The sequence below is a fragment of the Cygnus olor genome, chromosome 5, assembly GCF_009769625.2.
Source record: "Cygnus olor isolate bCygOlo1 chromosome 5, bCygOlo1.pri.v2, whole genome shotgun sequence".
In the NCBI taxonomy this organism is placed as follows: domain Eukaryota; kingdom Metazoa; phylum Chordata; class Aves; order Anseriformes; family Anatidae; genus Cygnus; species Cygnus olor.
In genome coordinates this window covers 4,138,687-4,160,130 of record NC_049173.1, presented here as the reverse complement: position 1 = coordinate 4,160,130, position 21,444 = coordinate 4,138,687, and the positions used below count along the sequence as shown (strand labels likewise).

The following is a 21,444-nucleotide window of genomic DNA, read 5'->3' as shown; positions in this document are numbered from 1 at the left end:
AGGTGAGAGCAAAGATGCCTTCTGCCCAAAAGCCGATGCGCTATGGCCACACGGAGGGCCACACGGATGTTTGCTTCGATGACACTGGGAGGTAACTAACCTAACTCCTGGAGAGCAGGATAAAATCTAATCCGGGGGGTGGATTATCTTGTTTCTGTCTGCTGTTTCCTCAGGAGTATCTGTACCAGCTGCTGGTGGTTATGATACTGGACAGATGGATTTATGGCCTGGCGTGGTCTGGCAAACCCCTTATTTGCCTTTGTTGAGAATTGACTCTAAGACACATCTTTTGATGCCCTGAATTTTGAAGCAATAGACATAAGTTGCATATAAGACTTGTATATATATATATATATTTTACATTATATATATACACATGTGTATGTTGGAGAAAATATGTTTATATATCCAATAAGAAATTAAAACTATAGCAGAAGAAATCCAATACTGGCTTGCTATTCTTTCTTGTTCTACTTACACTAGTTCTTGCGTGCATAAATAAAAACTGAATTTTTGCCGTTACCCATTTTTTTGATTAAAAATAAAAGGTAAGCCTGAATGAAATCTCAAATGAATTTACAGTCTAAATCTTACATATTGATAACGGTTTAAATGCGCATTATCTTATCCCTTTCTTTAGGTCACTAGGCTTGCTACAAAGAGGACTGGAGAGTTAGTCTGATACCAACCCCCCCCCCCTCCAACCACAAAAAGTCTTGTTTGCATAGAGTTAAGATTTAAGTATCTTTCATCAAAATGCAGGTATATTTAAAAACAAAACAAAACAAAACAAAACACCACAACAAAATAAAACAGACATCTCTGCTGCAGACCACTGGTCCAGTATTGCTGGGCCCTCCAATGTCAATATTTTCAATATCAACACAGTGTTGCTTGCAAAGTACCGACCTTATAGAACAGCGCCAGAAGAGCAACATCACAGTTTCTCTACTGACTTTGTAATACTTTAGATTTTTTGGGGGACTGCATCTGGGGAAAAGAAAGAATGCAAAGCTTGATTATAGATTCACAAAGTATTTAATTAAAAATCCTATGCAAACATTTACATATTTGCTTTGTACTTCAGGTTATTGTTTATTGCCTTAAAATTGTGAAAGCTAACTCTAACAGACTTGACAATTGAATCCTATGTTAACTATTTTTAAGAACCCTGTAGGCCTGGAACATGTTAAGCTTGGTTAACTTCAGTCAAGGGTGTGTGTTAGCACCCTTGCTTTGGCCTCAGCTTTGTAATTAGCTGTAAGGTAAATTTTCAAGGCTTAAGAAGCAATTAAATGCCCAGCCCAAAGTGAAATGGGTACTAATTAAGTCCTCTGAAAAAAAAAAATCATCTAGATCCTGGAAAAAAAGGATTGACTTAAAATATGTAAGGGCGAGTTCAATGGGTGCCAGGCCTAACCAGTCAGTTATCAGAGACTCAGGTACTCTGTTATGGTCCTGCATTTTTTTTCTATGTTTATTAAACATGGCATTCAGTGAATAACGTAATATGTATTGTGTTTCAGTTTAAAAAACCAAACGCTTCAGTAACATTTTCATTTTGGGATTGAAAGCCAGAGTGGCTGTCCTTTCTGTACTTGAATGTTAACAAATCCTTGTCTTTGAACAGCTGCATTGTAACTTGTGGCAGTGATGGGGATGTTAGGATTTGGGAGAACCTGGATGATGATGATCCGAAGTCCATTAACGTTGGAGAGAAGGCCTATTCATGTGCTCTAAAGGTATTGTAGTTAAGAGAACTCGAGTTAAGTTCTGTCATGCTGATGTTGATACATAACGTGACTGTTGAGATTGTTAAGATACTGCTCATATATGTAACATTATACATATATTGAGATAATATACAGAAAAAGGCAGGAATAATACTGTGCGTAGCACGTTTCAGTCTGATGGAGGTTAAATATGTAGATCCTTGCCTTTGTGTCAATATATGGAAAACAACGTTGAATGGTGTTTAATCAAATTTTGTTTAAATTTGAGCCTGTGTCCACATTCTACCTTTGTGTCTAAGTGAAAATGTTAAAGCAGTGTTGAAAAAATACCTTTTAGACAAACAGAAAACTTCATTGAATGTGTCTATAGAATATTTTAACTAAGTATTTTATATAAATGAGTACTCCTGGCAACTCACTTTATCCCATACAGGCTTGTAGAAGAACTATTCCTTACACTAAAATTCCATAATACTAGTTTTTCTTACTCCTCTTGCTTCACAGTCAGTTATACTTATTTCTGACTTTGATCTCCTTTTTGAAAAACAAACCCAGCAGATTAAACTAATTATGCAGTGAACTTTGTAGACTGTTTCAGTGGTTTTGCACAATGTTAGTTGCAAAAAGTTTCCCAGCATAATATGTAGTCATCAAGTGTTAGGAAAAGTGTTTTTCAATGACAGCTTCAGTGATGAGGGAATGAATATTTTACTGACAGCCTGTACCTGCAGCTCATTCCTACTCTTGCCCTCCCAGTCTCAGAGGCTCTGAAATGGTGTTAACTGGGGGAGGAAGGTTATGTGAAAATAGGTAAGCCAGGAGGTTGTTTTGAGTGGACTTGTTTTAATGCCCAAGGAATTAGAATCTATATTAATCAAAAATTACTTTCATGGAGTCAGTGCCTGGTAATGCTTTGGTAATACTTTTTTTTTTTTAAATAATTAGTTGATATTTAGCTCTCAAAATTGCTTGTAGGCCAAAATATGCTTCTGACGTCTTGTTTCTCCCTTACTCCCCACCCCAAGTCAGAGGAGAACAAGATTCTTGTTTAACAGTAATTAGTAATAATTTCTGAGAATGCTGATTAGAAGTATCTCTGTCACCTGACTGACTTGTTCTGGCATTTGTAGTACAACCTGCTCTGTTTATTTTAATGTTAAGGCAGGTCCTTGTGGTATATCTTGAAATAGGGATTATTTGTAAGTAAGAAGACAAATAATCTACCTATATCAATTTGTATAATAGAAAACAAATCTTTTTTTTACTATTCATATTTATGTATTTAGCTTGAGAATTCTCACAGCAATTCTTCTGTGTGCTACTATTCTTATATTACTTTAATAATAGAAGGTCCAAAATGTTGTCTTTATGGCAATAGTAGAAGAAGAGAGGAATTCCAGAAGTTTACATCTCTTCTTTAGATATGGTAGAGTTAACTTTGCAGTCATAAAGGATATTTTAAAAATTGTTTTTCAACTATTTGTGATTTTTGGAGGGGAATATAAATGGTGAAAGAGATGAGAATTCATACAGATGTATTACTTTAAAACTAAACATTTGAAACAACTGCCTCAAATAAAATCTTTCTTCTGTTTCTTATATTCCTTTTGACATAACTTATGTATCTTGCTCAATACCTGCAACATCTGTTTTTGTCATTGCTTTTTAGTGTTTTGCTGTTGATCATCATCACGTTACTTATCTTTTCACACACCAAATGAGGTGATTTGAGTGAGTTCTCTTAGCAAATCAGTGCCAGCAACTGTAAAAATTATTAATTAATACTGGAGGGAGAAATTACAGAATGGCCGAGGTTGGAAGGAACCTCTGAAGATCATCTGGTCCAACCCACCTACCCAGCAGGATCACCTAGAGCACATTGTGCAGGATGGCATCCAGGCAGGTTTTGAATATCTCCAGAGCAGGAGACTGCACAACCTCTCTGGGCAACCTGTCCCAGTGCTCTGTCACCCTCACGGTGAAGAAGTGCCCTCTTGTTTTTAATTTTTGGACAGCAGTAGGAACAGTCCTGTGCTCTTAGCTTATTGGAAAGGAATTATAGTTTTGAGGGATTTATTTTTAAACGATGAGATTATGAATTCTTTCTGAAGCTTCAGGAGGTTTTATTTCAAAAAACATGCTTCATTAAAGACACTTTTATGGGGCACTGGTTTGTAATAAGTAATAAATCTGATATCTTTCACGGGTTATTTACTATTGGCTGCTGCTTTCCTTTTCTTTGTGATTTTTACTGTAAATTTACACTGCTTTTCTTTTAAAAAAAAAAAAATGAAATAGAGCATTTCTCTATATATTTCAAAAGTTTATTACTGCATCCAAGTGAGGAATAGTATTGTCACCTTAAGAAGATATACTGGAGTTCTAAGCATAGGATAATTTTCTTTTGTTTTGGAATCACTTTAATCTGGAATCATTTTTAGACGACATCTGCCTTCTGTTTCTGCAAAGGATGAAGCTGTAGTTCGTGAACTTCTCATCTTTCCCTAGCGGCATTTAACTGGCAAGTTTGGTCCAAGGATGCCCTCTCCTGATGATGTAGCATATTAATCTAAACAGAATGCAAGATTCCTCCTGTTCTAAGAGCGCTCTTGCCTAAATAAAAAGATTTCCTTTTTCTGTCTACCTGAAGAAGGTCAGACAGTTCTTTGAAATTCATTAGTGACTTCTCTGAGAATTCATTATTTTAGTAAATATACAGGTGGGGAATGTCTTGATGGGGTAAATCACCATGTAGTTAACATCGTGCATTTTAAGTCTAGCAAAACAACTGGAGGTTTGATATTAAATCTAGCAGATTCTAGTGTATTGAAACAAAGAATAATTTTATTAGCCTTTAATAGTTTGGTTTAAGTGACAAAGTATTAAAGTTACTGTGTTTCTCTCTATTTTTGCGTGGAAGAAATACAAGTTAGATTATTTCTCTGCTACTCTTGATGTCTTTTGGAGCTACTAAATATAATCTGCCCAAATATTGGGAACACAGGGCGTTTCTGGCTCCTTGGGCATAAATATGGTTTCACTAACAAATGTTTTTTTGTTTGTTTGTTTTTAAGAATGGGAGACTGATCACAGCAGTATCAAACAACACTGTTCAGATACATACATTTCCTGAAGGAGCTCCTGATGGCATCCTCACTCGTTTCACCATGAATGCAAACCACGTCGTCTTTAACAGTGACGGTACCAAAATTGCTGCTGGATCTAGGTAATCTGTGCTTGATAAGGAAGAACATTGCTGTCATTCAAGGTCCAGCAACTTCCTCACATGGTGATTGTGCCAATGAGATTATTAATCCGCATACCGCTGAGGGTTGTAAAGTAATGCAGAATGCCTTCCAGGAACAGTGGTGGCGGGGAAAGGAATGAAAAGGACCGTTAGGAAAAAATTCTCTGAGAGATATTTGATCCACCAAATAGTTTTAAGTGGAAATGTGGTGTTGTGAAATCATTTTTTCTCTTCAGGAGCCTTGAGTGTTTTCGGTTTTCAGTCTTATAATGCATAATCGTAAGTGTTCGCCCATATGGATCTCATTGCAGCATCAAGGATTTTGTTAATGTGTGCTTAGGACAATGTCTTGACTCTTTGGGATCATGGTGCTGCAGATGTATATGCACATGCAAAAGTTAGCCGGGTTCTGATTTGCACGAGAGCTTTGAGTCATTCTCTGGCATCAGTATCATCACCCTTCTGCCAAATGGTAACAAACGACAGTTGCAAGACTCCCCTGAGGGGGATTAAATGCATAGTTTAGTTAAAAGCAAACATGCTGCCCTGAGAAATTATGTAATATATGCCAGTCCTTTAACAGAGATGGCAAAATAGCAAGCAGGCAACATTCTTGTTCATTTATTTACGGCTCAGGTGGTTCTTAATTGGATTTGGTGAGCTCTTTAGGTACTCTAGCTAACCCAGACTGCCTGCCTGCTTCTCTACTGGAACTTGTACTGCATTCCTACGGCAGAGATGGCAGAACATTACATCTGCTGCCTGCCTCCTCTAAGCATGAATTGAACTAGAAAGCAATTTGGATCAATATGCTGGATTGTAAATTCTGGCAGCTGCAGAGCAGGCGCGCCAGCTCCACCAAAACTGGGCGACTGGACAGCTGGGGACAGTAACTGTTCTAATCTCTAAATCCGACGGAGGTCGTGAATTTGGGCTCTTTGCCAGTGCTCGTTTCTGAGGGAACAGCTCTGCCCCAGGATCTGAGTTTGATTAGAGAGATTAAGCAGACAACATGCTCTTTCTGTTTCTAAAAACTTTTACAGAAAGCCAGTTCTTCTGCAGCCTGACCAGGGTCCTCACGTTAGGAAAAAGAGCTTGTGAAACCGAGGTCACCCCTCGATGAGGTCTTCTGCAACACATTGAAGGAGGTGACATCTGTGATACGAGGGAATGCAGCTAAGAATGCAGCCTTTACTTGTCACAGATTGCTCCATTATTACATGAAGTCTGTACACTTAGATTTGTATAAGTTTAATGTCGAGGTGGCTGCCAAAATTCACTTAAACTGTTTGAAAAATAGTTCCGTGGCTTCTTCAATAAGCAAAGACTATCTTATTGCCTGCATTTTCTTTAAAGTTGCTTTGCCTAATTTAAGAGAGCTGACATCACTTCAGTTGTCTCCCAATAGAGTTTATAGACTTCTTTTTATGACTGTTTGGCTAGCATTTAGATATTTGTCAAAACAGAGGTTGCAATTCTGTGTGTAGGTAAGGTAATGACTAACCCTACAGAGTCCAAAATTCCTCTTTGAAAGTGTTGCAGTGAAGTATGACAGGGAGTAGTGCTGAAAGATTGTCACGGGAGCTCTTTGGCTTTGGCTTAGAAGTTATTAGCATTGACTTTTTGAATTAAACTGCAGCAATGTCTGTAATTTTGGAAAGGGGAGTGAAGTTGAAAAAGGAAAAAAAAAGGCAATTATTATATCTGATACAATAAATGGTCTTAATAATCTTGGTAAAAACTTTAAAAAATAAAATATTTGTGCTATCTTTTTTGACCAAGAGAATGATGATGATGAGTATAGGTCCCATTTACCAGATAGATACCAGAGAGCTGACTTAACAAGATCTAAGCACAGGTCTTAAGCACTTAGTCTCATTGAATATTATATTTAATGTGTTTAACACCAGTTATGTGGTCTGTGTGTACATAATATCCTCTTCAGAGAGCAACCATATATTATGAATTTTGATTTGTACAAAAATGATCTGACGATCTGACCTTGCTCCTCTTGTAGTAAGCCTTGAGATTCTCATTTTCCCTTAGATCATAGTGTCAAGAGTTACAACTTCCCCAAAAGATAGTTAGTGTCCAATTTAATTTTTATTGCTGTAAACAAATACTCTGTCACCGTTGATACCAACGTTAATAATCTTATGACTGTGCCGTTGTGATCTACAGTGACTTTATGGTCAAAGTTGTGGAGGTGACTGACAGCAGCAAGCAGAAGACGTTCCGAGGACACGACGCTCCTGTTTTAAGCCTGTCTTTTGACCCCAGGGATGTTTATCTGGTAAAAAACAAAACAAAAACTTGTTTACTTTCTTCTTTGAATTTCCTTCTCCGTGGGGGGGGGGAGTTATTTTTGGAGTAAAACAACAGTGAGTGGGCACATAAGACTACTGAATTTCAGCTGACTGCTAATGATGGAATGTGTGAGAATTTGTTGCCTCCCAGGAGAGCTCAGTCTTTGCTTTCCCACTCAATTACCATCTATGTTCTTCTGGAATCTAATGCCAGTCTGATTTTAGAGGTGAAAAGGTAGTTCACTAAAGTAATTTAATATTAGTTTTGAACCTTTTTTGTAATTACAGTAACTTGGAGTCAAGTGGTATTATCAAGATGATTTGACAGTATTACAAAGCTTTAAGTCTTAAAATGGTTTAAACTGGGAGACTTCCTTTTTTAAACTACTTCTGTATTATATGTCTGTAGCATTGGTTATAGTTTTTATTATATTGTAGCGTTAATTTCTCATTGTCTTTAATTCATTTACAAAACTCTTTCACAGGCATCAGCAAGCTGCGATGGCACTGTCAGAGTATGGAAAATTGCAGATCAGGTAAGAGGCCTGCCTTTCAAGTTAGTTGTTTTAGCTTTAGTGTTGCTTTAGCTGTTTAGTTGTTTAAGAAAGCAGGGATTTCACAGACAACAAAAAGAACTAGACTAAAATAATCCTGCTGGAATAAATGTTTCTTTGATATGTCATCAGTAACTGTTGGTAGTATTTGCAAAAAAATGTTTATGTATAAAATTAATATGCAAATAAAAGGGTAGCTATGCGTTGGAAGTCCTGAAAGAAGAGAGAGTGAATGGAGAATTCATTTTTTTAGGAAGAAGTTTGACTGTACTTTATAGAATACTTTTTATCTATTTCTGGGAGAATTCCAAGCCTGAGTGTGAAATACTGCCAGGGTAGCTGTGGGCTGTTATTCCTGCCTGCGGTATCCCTGATTTCCTTTGTTCATGTTTCTTCATTGGTCAAAATTGTGTATTTTGTCCTCGGTGCATTTGAAAATAACCCTTCCTGTGAAAGTAGCAATTACCATCGGATTCCTTGATTCATAGAATCGTAGAATGATTTGGGTTGGAAGGGACCTTAAAGATCATCCAGTTCCAACCCCCTGCCACGGGGAAGGCTACCGTGGTTTCAGAATTTCAGCTAGTTGCTTTCAGGGTTAAGGAAGAAATTTTTATGCTAATAAACAGTTATCTAAATATATTTTGTTTTTATTGATTTTTCCTGTGCTCCCTATGAAATACTGAATAATTTTCAGGATTGGAGACTAACCAGTGAGGGTGAAATGATGTTCAGAGATGTTACACAGCATCTTCTTTTATAAACCTTCTGGGTAGTTAGTCTTGATGATATGAACGTGGTTACTTTGATTTGTTATTGGTTTGGTTTTCACATGCCAAGATTGGTGAAGTGATGCCCATTTTTCTTTGATAGGGATTCTTGTGCACAGTATTGCTTTCATCTCTCTTGCTTTCTGTCTGTGGCACACATGCTTGGTTTTCCAAGGAATTTTCCAAGGAATCAAAGTTTGACTTAGTGCATGTCAACCTTTTTTATTTGTAGAGATGGGACCACGTTATAATGAGTAAAAGGCTTTTTAAAAGATAAGGGGCTTGCTATTCTACTTTGTTTAAAAAAAAACAAACACAACCAAACAACTACAACAAATAACCCGCTTCACAACAATTACTCACAAGGGGGATGTAAATCACAGTTTGAAGAACATCATTTATTAGAAATACAATCAATGGGCTCAGCTTGGCAATATTTGTGCAAATAATTCTCTCTGCTGGCCTTGCGCTCTAAGGAACTTGAGAAGAGGGTTTCAGGTGAATGCTGTTAAAAAAGCAGTTCTGCATGTATGTGGGATTATTTTTGGTAAATGCCATTGTTGACTGGAATAAGAATCCATGTGGAATTACTCCTATAAATACACTTAGGTATGTACTTCACACTTGTAATTGCTACTTTTTAAAACAAAACCATACTACTAATGTGAAATCTAGTGTTCCGGACTGACAGTGGGTGCCTTTTGGGGCAATTAGGCTGTGTCCTGGGACTGTGGCAGTAATGTATATCATCTGTGCTGTAATATGAGAATGTGGCAATTCATTCATGTCTGTATTGGTACGGTGAGATTCAGGCTGATGTGTGTCACCTTCCTACAGTCAATCTGGATTTGACAAATGCCATTTGGCTAGATATCTCTCTTTATAACCGAAATATATGTGAGCTCGTGTTCTGTACTTCATTAAAAACACTTGTTCTCTGGTCTCATTTCTCTGACAAGTTGTTGCATTGTAGTTTAAAATATTTTCAGGTCTACATTGGCAGAGTATTTTGCAGTGTTTTTTTTTTTTCCATTTCTTTAAGGGGGTAGGTACCATTGTATTCAGATGAAAGAGATTATTTTGGTTCCAGAAATGTTATATCTTGTTTCCTTTTAGCTTTTTCTACACTTCCTTAGGAATTTTTAAAATGCAGTAGATTTTCACGAAACTAGAGAACTCATTTTTGAATATTTTGTTTTCAGACATGCGTGACAAATTGGCTACTGCTGCAGAAATGTAATGATGTGATAAATGCTAAATCGATATGCAGACTTGGCTGGCAACCTGGCAGTGGGAAGGTAAGTGACAGATTGTTTTAGCCACATCTTAATCCTTCATTTCTCTTTGGAAGTACAGTAGAATTCAATCCAGGCAAGTGCAAATTCCAGCTCCAGGGACTAAGGAAAATATTTGGGATGAAGTTCACTTTTAGGAAAAACAGAAACCTGGAAATGGTTGCTTGTTTAAGTACCAGACTGTGTTTGCCAGCAGTCCAGTTGTCAGCCCAAAACAATGTTAAACAGTCATGTTGTGCTGGGTAGGAAAGAAGATTGTACATGAGGTAGATAATCTAATTGTTCACAACAGAGCATCGAAAGAGTTCTGACTTTCTGTACTTAAATTTGGTCATATCAGTAATCTTGCTGGGCAAATATATCCTCTGTAGTAAGTCGTTCCTGGTCTAGTGGGAGGTGTCCCTGCCCACGGCACAGAGGTGGGAACTAGATGATCTTTAAGGTCCCTTCCAACCCAAACCGTTCTATGATGGAAGAGCACCATGTACAGATCACTTACCAAAAGAGGCTGGGGGACAGAAGTTTGCATAGCTGTGTAGATGTCTTTGTATCATGTAACCTAGAATTCCCCTGCAGCGTCTGATAATGCGAAGGGGAGAGGAGAAAGGAGCAGATAAATTCAAACCCAGGTGACACGAGGCACGCTGCATCATACTCGAAGTAAAGGGCAGGGAATTGAGCAAGAGTTGGCCGTTTGGGGAAAAATTGCTTTGTGGCTTCTGTCCTCGCCTGTTGGCTGGAATAACAAAGGATGAATAGGTTCTGCCAAACTATTGACATTCTAGTGTGCAGGGTCTAAAGGGTATTTTCCAGTGTTTTCTCACAGTTCTGACTTGGATAATCTCTATTTCTTTGTATGTGTGTGCACACGTGAAATGTAGGAAGCTGCCTTGCATCTATTATAAAGCAGGTTATTAGAAATCATAAAAACAGAAGACCAAACAAATAAAAAGAAAATCACCTCCAAATCCCAAGAAGTAAACAGGCAATAACGTTGTGTAGGTTTGTGAAATATGAAATGAGGTATTTCAGGAGTCAGCTATTCAGGTAAGATTTGTAGAGAAATTGTAACCTGATCAAAAGAGGTTTGGGGAGGGAGGAAAAGGAAGAACATAAGTCTTGTGCTCAGAACATTGAAAACTATTTATGCGTGTTTGTTAGCTGTTTCATGAATAAGAACTTTTAACCTTATGTTGCAGCTGTCATTATCGTCTGTTTTCTGCCAGGAAGAAATGAAGATTGAAATGAAAACAGCCATTATTTGCTGTGTTGCATATGGAAAGCATTGAAGAACCTTGTAATTCAAGATTACTTCTGTAGCGTTCTTTTCTTTCTCAGTTCTCTTAGCATCCTAGCAATGCCAACTGTTAAATACTTAGACAGCCACAAGTGTGATACTTTGGAATGAAGGAGCTATGCTAGATCTTTGAATGTTTTGCTTGGAAGATAACTTGTTCTAAATTGCCTAAATCTTGTCTCCTTGGAACAGTTGCTGGCAATTCCTGTAGACAAGGTTGTTAAGCTATACAGAAGAGAAACCTGGGATCATCAATTTGATCTATCAGATACTTCCATCGCGCAGGTAGGTACACAAACAAGCTGCTTACTAAATCTTCCGTAGTTAAAATGTTATTCTGCTAGAAATTATCTTCTGGACAGTACGGTTCTATTCTATCTGTTACCCTCCTCTTGGTAATGACTGGTTACACTTTCGTTTCTGATCCTGTTACTTCATGTTGGAAACCAAAGCAAGAGATACCAGATGAGCGTCAAACATGTACCTGGCTCTGGTTCCCCTATTTTCCTTGTTTTATTTTTTATATTTTTATTTTTTATATTTTTATTTTTTATATTTTTATTTTTTATATTTTTATTTTTTTATATTTTTATTTTTTATATTTTTATTTTTTATATTTTTATTTTTTATATTTTTATTTTATATTTTATTTTAGAGACCCACCAGGTCTCTAAAGTCAACCGGTGGGTCACTGAGTGAAGCAGAAGAATATCTGTTTTCACAAATTGTTCTAAAGGCATAGTATTTTTGGGAAAATCTCAAGAGTATTTCTTTACACAGTAGAGATACCATTTGTTCACAGTATTTTATTAACTTGAAATTTAGCTACACGATAGCCTTAACTGTGCCATCTTCTTGCTTTTGACCTCATGATCTATTTGGAAACTTGTGGGTGAAAGAAAACATTCCTAGCATAATTGTTAGGTGTGTAGAGTCTGTGTGTTAATACTTTTCACTGACTTGAAAGTATACTGGAATATATAACAACTGGAACGTTAACAAGATACAGAACGCAGTCTTTGATTTTGATTTTTGAAGCTGTATTAATTAAGCTTAGAAAAAAAAAAGCTTTGTTCAGCGCCAAGTTTGCAAAATATGCTCTTTCTGTGTACATGTCTAGAATTAGGTTTTGTTCGCCCTCATGGCAGCCTTTAGTGACAGAAGGTAAATATCCTAGAAGAAAAATAGGTGTGCTATCTTTAAGGAATGGTTTTGCTGGGAACTACCTGCGGCCAGCTCTAGTATGTGCTTTGTGGTCTAGATGTGGTTTGCTAAAGATTAAGATTTTTTCCTTCCAGAGTGTCTGCTTTATACTTCAGGATATGAGTGCCGTGTATGGATTGGTAATACTTCTTTTTATCTAAATTTTCTTGTTCCCTAGCCCTTGAACGTTGTGGCCTGGTCTCCTTGTGGGCAGTACCTGGTAGCTGGAAGCGTGGATGGGAGTATAGTGGTGTGGAAGGTGGAAACCCGGGAGTGCATAGAGAGGTATGTAGTGCTGTTCCATAATTCCCTAAGTATATGCTGCTTCTTGAAATAGAATTTTATCTCTTCTGCAAAACTTATTTGTGCAAATATAGAACTCTATTTATTGAAAAGTCTTGGTGAGGTTTACAGGGTAAATCTGTAAGCTTTTAGCTAAAGTTCGACTGAATATCATAGAATATCCTGAGTTGGAAGGGACTGACAAGGATCATCAAGTTCAGCTCCTGGCTCCACACAGGACCACCCAAAAGCAAAACCATGTTTCTAACAGCATGGTACAAACCCTTCTTGGTTTCTGGCATGGTTGATGCTGTGCCCACTGCCCTGGGCAGCCTGTCCCAGGGCCCGACCACCTCTGCGTGCAGAACCTTTCCCTGACCCCCAGCCTGACCCTCCCCTGTCCCAGCCCCATGCCGTTCCCTCGGGTCCTGTCGCTGTCCCCAGAGAGCAGAGCTCAGCGCCTGCCCCTCCGCTCCCCTCGTGAGGGAGCTGCAGGCCGCCATGAGGCCTCCCCTCGGCCTGCTCTGCTCTGGGCTGAACAAACCAAGGGACCTCAGCCGCTCCTCATACGTCTTGTCCTCCAGACCCTTCCCCATCTTTGTAGCTCTTCTTTGGACGCTTCTCTAGCTTTATTTCCCTCTTATGCTGTGGCACCTAAAACTGCACACAGCTCTCAAGGTGAGGCCACACTAGCACAGAGCAGAGTGGGACAGTCACTCCCCTCAGCCAGTTACCAACGTCGTGCTTGATGTACCCCAGGATACAGTTGGCTCTTTTGGCTGCTAGGGCGCACTGCTGACTCATATTTAGCTTGCTGTTGACCAAAATCCCCAGATCCCTTTCCACGGGGCTGCTCTCCAGCCTCTTGTCCCCCAGTCTGTACGTACAGCCAGGGTTGCCCTGTCCCAGGCTCAGAATCCGGCACTTGCTCTTGTTAAACTTCATGTGGTTGGTGATTGCCCAGCCTTCTAATTTGTCAAGATTTCTCCGCAAAGCCTCTCTATCATCAAGGGAGTTAACAGCTCCTCTTAATTTACCCCACCAGTGACTGGCCACCAGCCTGATGTAGCTCTTTTTGCTCTAACCCTTTGAGCCTGACCCATCAGCCAATTGTTCACCCATCGCATTATGTTTTTGTCTAACTGTGTGCTGGGCATTTTGTCCAGAATGTACGATGAGAGACAGTATCAGAAGTGTTGCTAAAATCCAAAAAGATCACGTCTACTGGCTTCTCTTGGTCAACTAGGTGAAATTACGTTCGTTAAGTAGGACTTTCTTCTTGTTGACCCGTGTTGGGATGACCAATGACTGGGTTGTCTTTCAAATGTTTTTCAGTAATCCCAGAATAATCTCCATGATTTTACCAGGCACTGAAACGAGGCTGACAGCCTGTAATTACCAGGGTCTCCTTTCTTTCCTTTCTTGAAAACTGGGGCAACGTTTGCCAGCTTCCAGTGGACGAGGACCTCTCAATATTGCCAAGACCATCGAAAAATAATCGAGAGATCTCGAGATGACCTCAGCCAGCTCTGAGCACCCTGGGACGAATCCCATCGGGCCCCATAACGTTAGGGTGCCTCCAGCCGGAGCCACAAACCCCCCCCCCAAGTCCGGAGCCGGCTGGGAGGCTACGCTCGGGGTTCCAGAGGTCCCAGGGCCCAAAATGTAACTGCGTTGGCCGGGAATCGAACCCGGGTCAACTGCTTGGAAGGCAGCTATGCTCACCACTATACCACCAACGCTGCTGGTGGAGCTGCAGGAGACAGCGCCTGAGAGCTCAGGCTGAGCAATCCCACTCTGCTGGCCCCAGAGGTGGTCGCTGCAAGCGTGTCGGGAGAGGGAACGCAAGCGAGTGCACATCAGAAGGGTTTGGCAGGTCGGGGCAACGCTGTAACGCAGGGCCACTGTTCGGTCTAGACTCGAGCAAGGGAGCAGGAGGAGGTTGCCTTGTGCAACCTGGGTGAGGTACACTAATGCCTCAGTTCACGGGCAGACGGGAATTCGAGGGCTGCCACATCATTCCTGCGTTCTACCAGGAAGCAGCTGCCAGGAGAGTGTAACTGTCAGGCAGAAACGTGGCATTGCTTTGCCTTCCCCCACCGTATCTGGTACGCACAGAAATACGTTCTGATTCATACGATGTATTGCTTTCCTTTCTGCACAGCTAAAAGAATCTGGAAACATTACGTCCTTAGAAATAGGACGGGGGATGGACGTGAATATGGGTTTGTGCTCAAATTCTGTGGTCTAGTTTTCTGTGTGCAATGGGAATATGTTTTCTGATTGATTAAAGGATAGTTTTGATGGAAATAAATCTTTCCTCAGGTTACAAACGCCAGGATCGTTGGCTGTAAGAGGCATCTTCTAAAGGGCGTGGGGAATACTGACACGTCAGTGAGTCAGCCGTCCTCACCTATGGGCAAAAAAAAAGGGCCAAATGGCACTTCAGCTCGGTTAGCTAAAGGGAGGAACAGAAGGGAGGCTTTTAGTGACTGAGTATCTTGAGTAAGAAACATGATTGTTACTCTAATGCATGCGTTAGGAATTAGACAGACCGTGTAAATGATTCATGGCAGGGTTGTTTTGTGAGAATAAAGTGGGGAGAAGATAGAGGACTAACTCATCAGTTTGGTGCGAGAGAAACAGCTGAGTGTTCGTTTTATAGCTGGATGGTTCTGGAATGTATGGCTGCTGGGGAGTTACTTTGTCTTTTCTACATCTATCAGGAGCTCTTTTATGAGTATGATTCTGATTGATTCTAAAGCTTAAATAATTTCCTCCGTAGAAAAGTAAGGCCTGCTGTGTTTTTTATAGTAGTTATTTATGCTGAAGTTTAACTTATGAATTATTTTATGTTATGTATTTTATTATGTTGTTTTCTAATACCAGTAAGTATTACCACTGCTTACAGTAATGCTTCTGCCCTGAGAAGCTTAATAAATTCCAATATTTTCATGCTCTTTTTAGGACAAAACATGAGAAAAATTACTCAATTTGTGGACTGGCATGGCACCCCAAGTATGGGCAAATAGCTTATACAGATGCTGAAGGAAATCTGGGGTTGTTGGAAGATATTGGTGATGGAAAGAAACCAAATGACAAGGTAATTAGTACCAATTGTTACCGTGATTATTTAAGTCATCCAGCCTGGCCTTGGGCACTGCCAGGGATGGGGCAGCCACAGCTCCTCTGGGCAGCCTGCGCCAGGGCCTCTCCATCCTCAGCGTGAAGAATTTCTTCCTCATATCTAACCTAAACTTCCCCTTTTTTAGTTGAAAAGCCATCACCCCTTGTCCTATCACTACACTCCCCAATAAGGAGTCCCTCTCCAGCTTTCTTGTAGGCCCCCTTTAGGTACTGGAAGGAATTACCAGCATTAAATAACAATTATAATTAATAACAATAATTGATAGTTGCTAAATGAAAAAAAATAATGATAATTGTTGACATGGTTCTAGGAGGCCAGTACAGCGGCAAAAGACTACAATGATCTCTTTGATGGAGATGATGACGACTATTTAAATGGAGATGCGATCGAACCACCCTCTTCCCCAACCACTGGAGCTAATGAAGATCACGGTGATGATGATGACCTTATGCCAACTGCAAGCCATCCAAGACGGGCAATGCTTGATGACGATGACAACTCATTAGGTACAGAATGAACTAATTTTCCAGAGCTCTAGAGTGCTGTTATTGGGACAGACTCTTAGCATCCTCTCTTGGCATCCTCTGCTCAAATGTATTCTGTCTTATTTTTCTGGTCAAGTCTTCACTGGCTTAATTTTGTGTTTTTTTTTTAACCTATTTTCTGCCATAATACTTGGAAGATGTAATACATAAATGTATTTTTGTATTTTAAACTTTTAGATATTGGGATGATAAAAGCTAATTGCAGTCTTCTTGAAAAGGATGATGACGATGATGATCAGACTGGTGGCTTTCCAGCTTTGCCAGCATCATCTACACAACAGCATTTCTATGATGGGCCATTGCCAACCCCCAGGCAAAAGCCATTCCAGCCTGGCTCCACTCCTGCACATCTCATGCATCGTTTCATGGTAAATCTCATGGCTGTGCTGCCACATAGATGTAGTTGCTTTGTTAATATTGTCCTGGTTTTGCTGGGTCTTAATCTAATCGTTTCCAGCTGCATGTGTCTGGTGTGTTTTTTTTTTTAATACTTCACAGCATGAACTAAATGGTGAAAAGTAGCTTTGTGCTAATGCAGACAGCATAATTTTATGCCATACATTTAGGTTGCTTTTGATGTAGAAATAAATATTTGGTTCAAGACTAAAGTAAGCAATGCAGTTTGTACCTGTGTTATTGAAGTTGAACAAATCTGTTTTGAAATTCCTTTTCAGCTTGGAACTTGTGGATACTTTTGTCCTTTTAGGAGTTTTCCCTCCATCACCCATTATTTCTTTATAACTGCAAGTTGTTAATGATTAATTTTGCAAGGAGAAATTTGGTTAAGCAATGAGAACAAAATTATTCTGGGCCTAATTCAGCTGTTTTAGAAACTACCAGTCCTGACTCTGCAAGTCTTCAGTCTTCCTCCAATCTCTCCCCTGTTGTTGTTTCTGATAGAGGAGGTTATAGGAGGCTGTTCTAGGGCAGTCAATATGCTTGATTTTTATTATTGTGATTTTTATTTATTTCTAATAGGTCTGGAATTCTGTTGGCATCATTCGCTGTTACAATGATGAGCAGGACAATGCTATAGATATCGAATTTCATGATACCTCCATACACCATGCAACACACCTGCCCAACTCTCTGAATCACACCATGGCTGACCTCTCCACTGAAGCTATTTTGCTAGCCTGTGAAAGCACAGAGGAACTTGCAAGGTAAGTCACGGCTTTGCTCTGTCAAACCCATAGTATGGAATTACACTTAGCATGTTCCATATATTTCAGCTTTTATCACTTTTTTTGGAGATTTTTGGCTTTTGATCTTGCTTTTTTATTTATGGGACCACTTTTGAGGAGGATTTTTCATACCCACTTACTTGTAGACTTCAAGGTATTGAAGGATGTATTTTGTTTCCTGAGGTTTTTCTCTAAATCCTTTTTTTCAAGTGTATATACTAGGAAGTTCATGCATTGCTAGCTCAAAGGAAATTGTAAACATGAACAATAGTCCTTCAGTCAGCTCAGATCAATGATAAATCATAAGGGCTCTGCTACTTCTTTTCACGCTGTTGCTATGGAAAGATGTTTGGAGCTACCTGAAGAATTATCATGTGAAGAACACAAGTTCAGGAAACTATAGTAGAAAACTTCAAGCAGCAGGACTACTCTGCTCTTGTATTTAAGAACGATATTGTGTGTTTTTTTTGTTTGTTTGTTTTTGTGGAAATGTGTTGAAGGAAGAACTTTCTGCCTATTCTGGCACATACAACACTGTGATAACTTGAAAAGCAAACTTTACCTGTAGGAGTATTATTTCTATGTATTGGTTGTCTGACTCTGAAAATTTCTTTTTTTTTTTCCTAAATGAGGTAAACATCTGAGTTATCTATTAAAAGCTGTGGTGTCTGTAAATTGGTTGCAGACAATTTTCGATCATTAAGATTGCAGAATCCAAGTTCCTAATCTTTTGCTCCTGAAAGATATCACAATGTGACAGACTTATAATCAGACCTGATTGTCAGGGGTACTGAACACCTTCAGTTCTTGCAACATTAATTAAGCAAGATGCTTATCTGTTTCCATCTAAAAATCGCCACTCAGACCTCTGAAGCCTCTCTGCTTCATGCTTTAGAGGCTGTAAATCTGTGGTGCTGGAGACTGAGCAGGCTCTTCAGTTCTTGAATAATAACATAACAGCTTTGCAAACGACCACTCGTAATCTGTAGGATGACGCAGTTCCTATGACAGGCACAGATTCTAGGTCTCTGATAGAAACACAATATATTCGTGTAGTTGAAATGCATGATATATTTTCAGATATTGTGTTTTTCTTCTTGTGATGCTTCACTGCTGTTCTTTGTATCTTTTTTAGCAAGCTCCACTGCATTCATTTTAGCTCATGGGATACAAACAAGGAGTGGACGGTAGATATGCCAAAGGACGAAGATATTGAGGCTATCTGTCTAGGTCAGGGCTGGGCTGCTTGTGCCACTAGTGCCTTGCTGGTTCGTCTGTTCACAGCTGGAGGAGTTCAGAAAGAGATCTTCAGTCTCCCGGGTCCTGTGGTGTCCATGGCAGGACATGGAGAGCAGCTGATGGTTATTTATCACAGAGGTATTTTCTCCCTTCTGTCTATTTTGAACTGTGCTTTTGTTCAGTCCTTGTCTGTTACTGGCTTCAAATACTGGTTAATTTGTGCATAATCACCAGAATAGTTTTACTTTTCCTTCTTGTCTTCTTGATGACACTTTTACTATCGCAACCTATAACTTTTTGGAATCTGACAGCAAAGCCTTTGTTTTATATCGGGATGCCTAGATTAACTTGTGGGGAAGAGGAGAATTTTGTAACAGTAGCATAAATAGATTTAATTTAGGTTTCAGATATGCCAGAATGAATTACTAGAGGAAATTAAGGAACTACTTTGTTATGCATGCTTCGTATGTCCAAAATGACAAATAGTCGCTTGTCTGATAGTTGTATTCATGAATAATGCTGCCTTAGAATTAATTATTGATTCAAAACTTATTTAAATTTAGCCAAGAGACAAGACAATTCTTTGCTTTTTGACATAGTCATTGAACAACTTCATCCTAGGTACTGGGTTTGATGGGGACCAATGCCTCGGAGTACAGCTGATGGAGCTAGGAAAAAAGAAAAAGCAAGTTTTGCATGGAGACCCTCTTTCTCTTACAAAGAAGTCCTATTTGACATGGGTTGGATTCTCAGCAGAAGGTATGAATAACATTGAGAAATATTGATGATATTAGGTGATTTTTGGAGGGGGGGTTGGATAGCTAACGCCCCCTTCGTAAAGGCAATTCTGGGACCTAGATTTCCCCTCCCCGCCCCCTAAATCTCCTCAATGCTAAACAAAATTGGTTTTCTGTTGTTTATGAATATTTATAAGAAATCTTTAATAAGTTTCCACTATGAGTAGAATACACTTGAGTATTACCAGAATTAAATTTCCGGATCAGTTGCCCTGCTCAGCAAAAAGAAATAAACTGCATAAGTGCATCATAATTGGCATGTTCAACATAACTATCTCGGCAGAAGTCCCCACAGAAAAGTTGGTAGGTTGGGAGGAGTTTGTATAATAACTAGAAAAAAGTAATTGTAAAATGGCTAATGTTCTTTGGGATCTACCCAAGTAACAGAAATTTGAGTTCATAAAATGTTTTAAAGTCTTAAATTTGAACGTGAGTCAGTAGCAGTAGTATTGGCTGTCAGAAGGTGGCGCATCTTTCTAAGGAAACTCGTTTTTCCCAGTTAGGTGGTACTGTCTGGGTTATTGTCTTTGAGTTATGTAAAACGTCATTTCCCAGCAGTATCCACCAGTTCAAACTTACTCACGTCATAATTAGTTGCCCGCGAGAACAGTTGTCTACATTTGTACCCAACAGGTACCCCCTGTTACGTGGATTCTGAGGGAATTGTGCGGATGTTGAACCGAAGACTCGGGAATACTTGGATACCAGTGTGTAACACAAGAGAGCATTGCAAAGGAAAATCTGATCATTATTGGGTCGTGGGCATCCACGAAAACCCCCAGCAGCTCAGGTCAGCTGTTCCACAAAAGAAGTGCTTCTTTTGTCATGCTCGTAATTTATAGAACACCTCATAGTAAGAGAAACTGGAAACAACTATTTCTAAAGCAGGTAGCTAGTAAATGTGCATGGTGGTTGATCTAGTTCATGAATGCAATTCTGCATGGATGTTTCATTAGTCAATTTGTTCTGAATAAACTCATTGGTTTTATAACGTGTAACTGACTAATACTGGCTTTTTGCCTTGGCTAACAGGCATGAGCACTTTTTATTATGAAATCACACATCTCTGATGCAGGCAGATTCAAAGGAATGCACTTTGCTAGAGAATGCTACTAAAAACTTACAGTTGCTGTTAGGATTCTGCTTCTGTTGTTGGTATATACGTATTTCTTAAGTTTCTAGTTTTTTTTTTCCTACCTATGCTTTTTCCTTCTGCCCATTTGAGAAGACTACAATCCTGTGACTAATCTACATCACTAGGCACAGATAAATAAGAAAAATCTGATATTATATTAGTATTTATGCTGTGGCCATGAAGAACAATTTTGTAAAAGTGCTGATGTGTTCAAATAAATATTTAGCCGAGAGTGAGCCATTACTTCAAAATGGGACCATGATGATGTCTAAATAACTTTATTCCTCTTACCTGTAACAAGCATCATAGGAGTTTAGTTGCTAAGCTTTGTTTGTAGTCTTCTTTATTCAGTGATATGTGTCCTTTTCCTAGCAGCTCAGAAGCTGTCAGCTTACATTTTATAGACATTTGGGCTCTCTTACTTTGCTAATCATGCACAATTTTGGGTGTTGGTGGGAGACTGCATTTTATTTATATTCATGTGACACTTTTTGAAATCCTCTGTTTTATGCAGTAAAGAAAATACTTTGATATCACAAGTAAATATCAATTAACTGTCCGGTTTTTCCCTCCAAAATATTAAGTAATGTTGGCCTTTCAAAAATTCACCAAAAATGCGCAGGACACGTCACATTGATGGGATGATCAACTGTGAGTCAGTCATCTTGATTTCCCCCCCCCACTTCTACTCCAAGAAAGAAAACACTGC

General features: G+C 39.2%; 1 protein-coding gene and 1 non-coding gene across 4 annotated transcripts in view; one reads left to right on the top strand and one right to left on the bottom strand.

Annotated features, from left to right (window-relative positions):
- The window catches only part of WDHD1 (WD repeat and HMG-box DNA binding protein 1), a 32,819-nt gene that overhangs the window by 527 nt on the left and 10,848 nt on the right, over window positions 1-21,444 (top strand). For 2 of the 3 annotated variants that reach the window (XM_040558659.1, XM_040558660.1), the window contains exons 2-16: window positions 3-91; window positions 1,631-1,742; window positions 4,808-4,959; window positions 7,162-7,273; window positions 7,772-7,822; window positions 9,813-9,908; window positions 11,395-11,487; window positions 12,584-12,690; window positions 15,655-15,790; window positions 16,146-16,341; window positions 16,558-16,748; window positions 17,359-17,543; window positions 18,700-18,941; window positions 19,425-19,562; window positions 20,234-20,390. In XM_040558659.1, coding sequence (XP_040414593.1) covers window positions 15-91; window positions 1,631-1,742; window positions 4,808-4,959; window positions 7,162-7,273; window positions 7,772-7,822; window positions 9,813-9,908; window positions 11,395-11,487; window positions 12,584-12,690; window positions 15,655-15,790; window positions 16,146-16,341; window positions 16,558-16,748; window positions 17,359-17,543; window positions 18,700-18,941; window positions 19,425-19,562; window positions 20,234-20,390 — 2,045 coding nt within the window. In that variant the 5' untranslated portion in view covers window positions 3-14. Of the gene's footprint in view, window positions 1-2; window positions 92-1,630; window positions 1,743-2,453; window positions 2,544-4,807; window positions 4,960-7,161; window positions 7,274-7,771; window positions 7,823-9,812; window positions 9,909-11,394; window positions 11,488-12,583; window positions 12,691-15,654; window positions 15,791-16,145; window positions 16,342-16,557; window positions 16,749-17,358; window positions 17,544-18,699; window positions 18,942-19,424; window positions 19,563-20,233; window positions 20,391-21,444 lie in introns of those variants that run through there. The other variant, XM_040558662.1, reaches the window with a different exon arrangement.
- On the bottom strand, window positions 14,358-14,429 carry TRNAG-UCC. The gene has a single exon. It is a non-coding gene; the product is annotated as a tRNA-Gly (tRNA).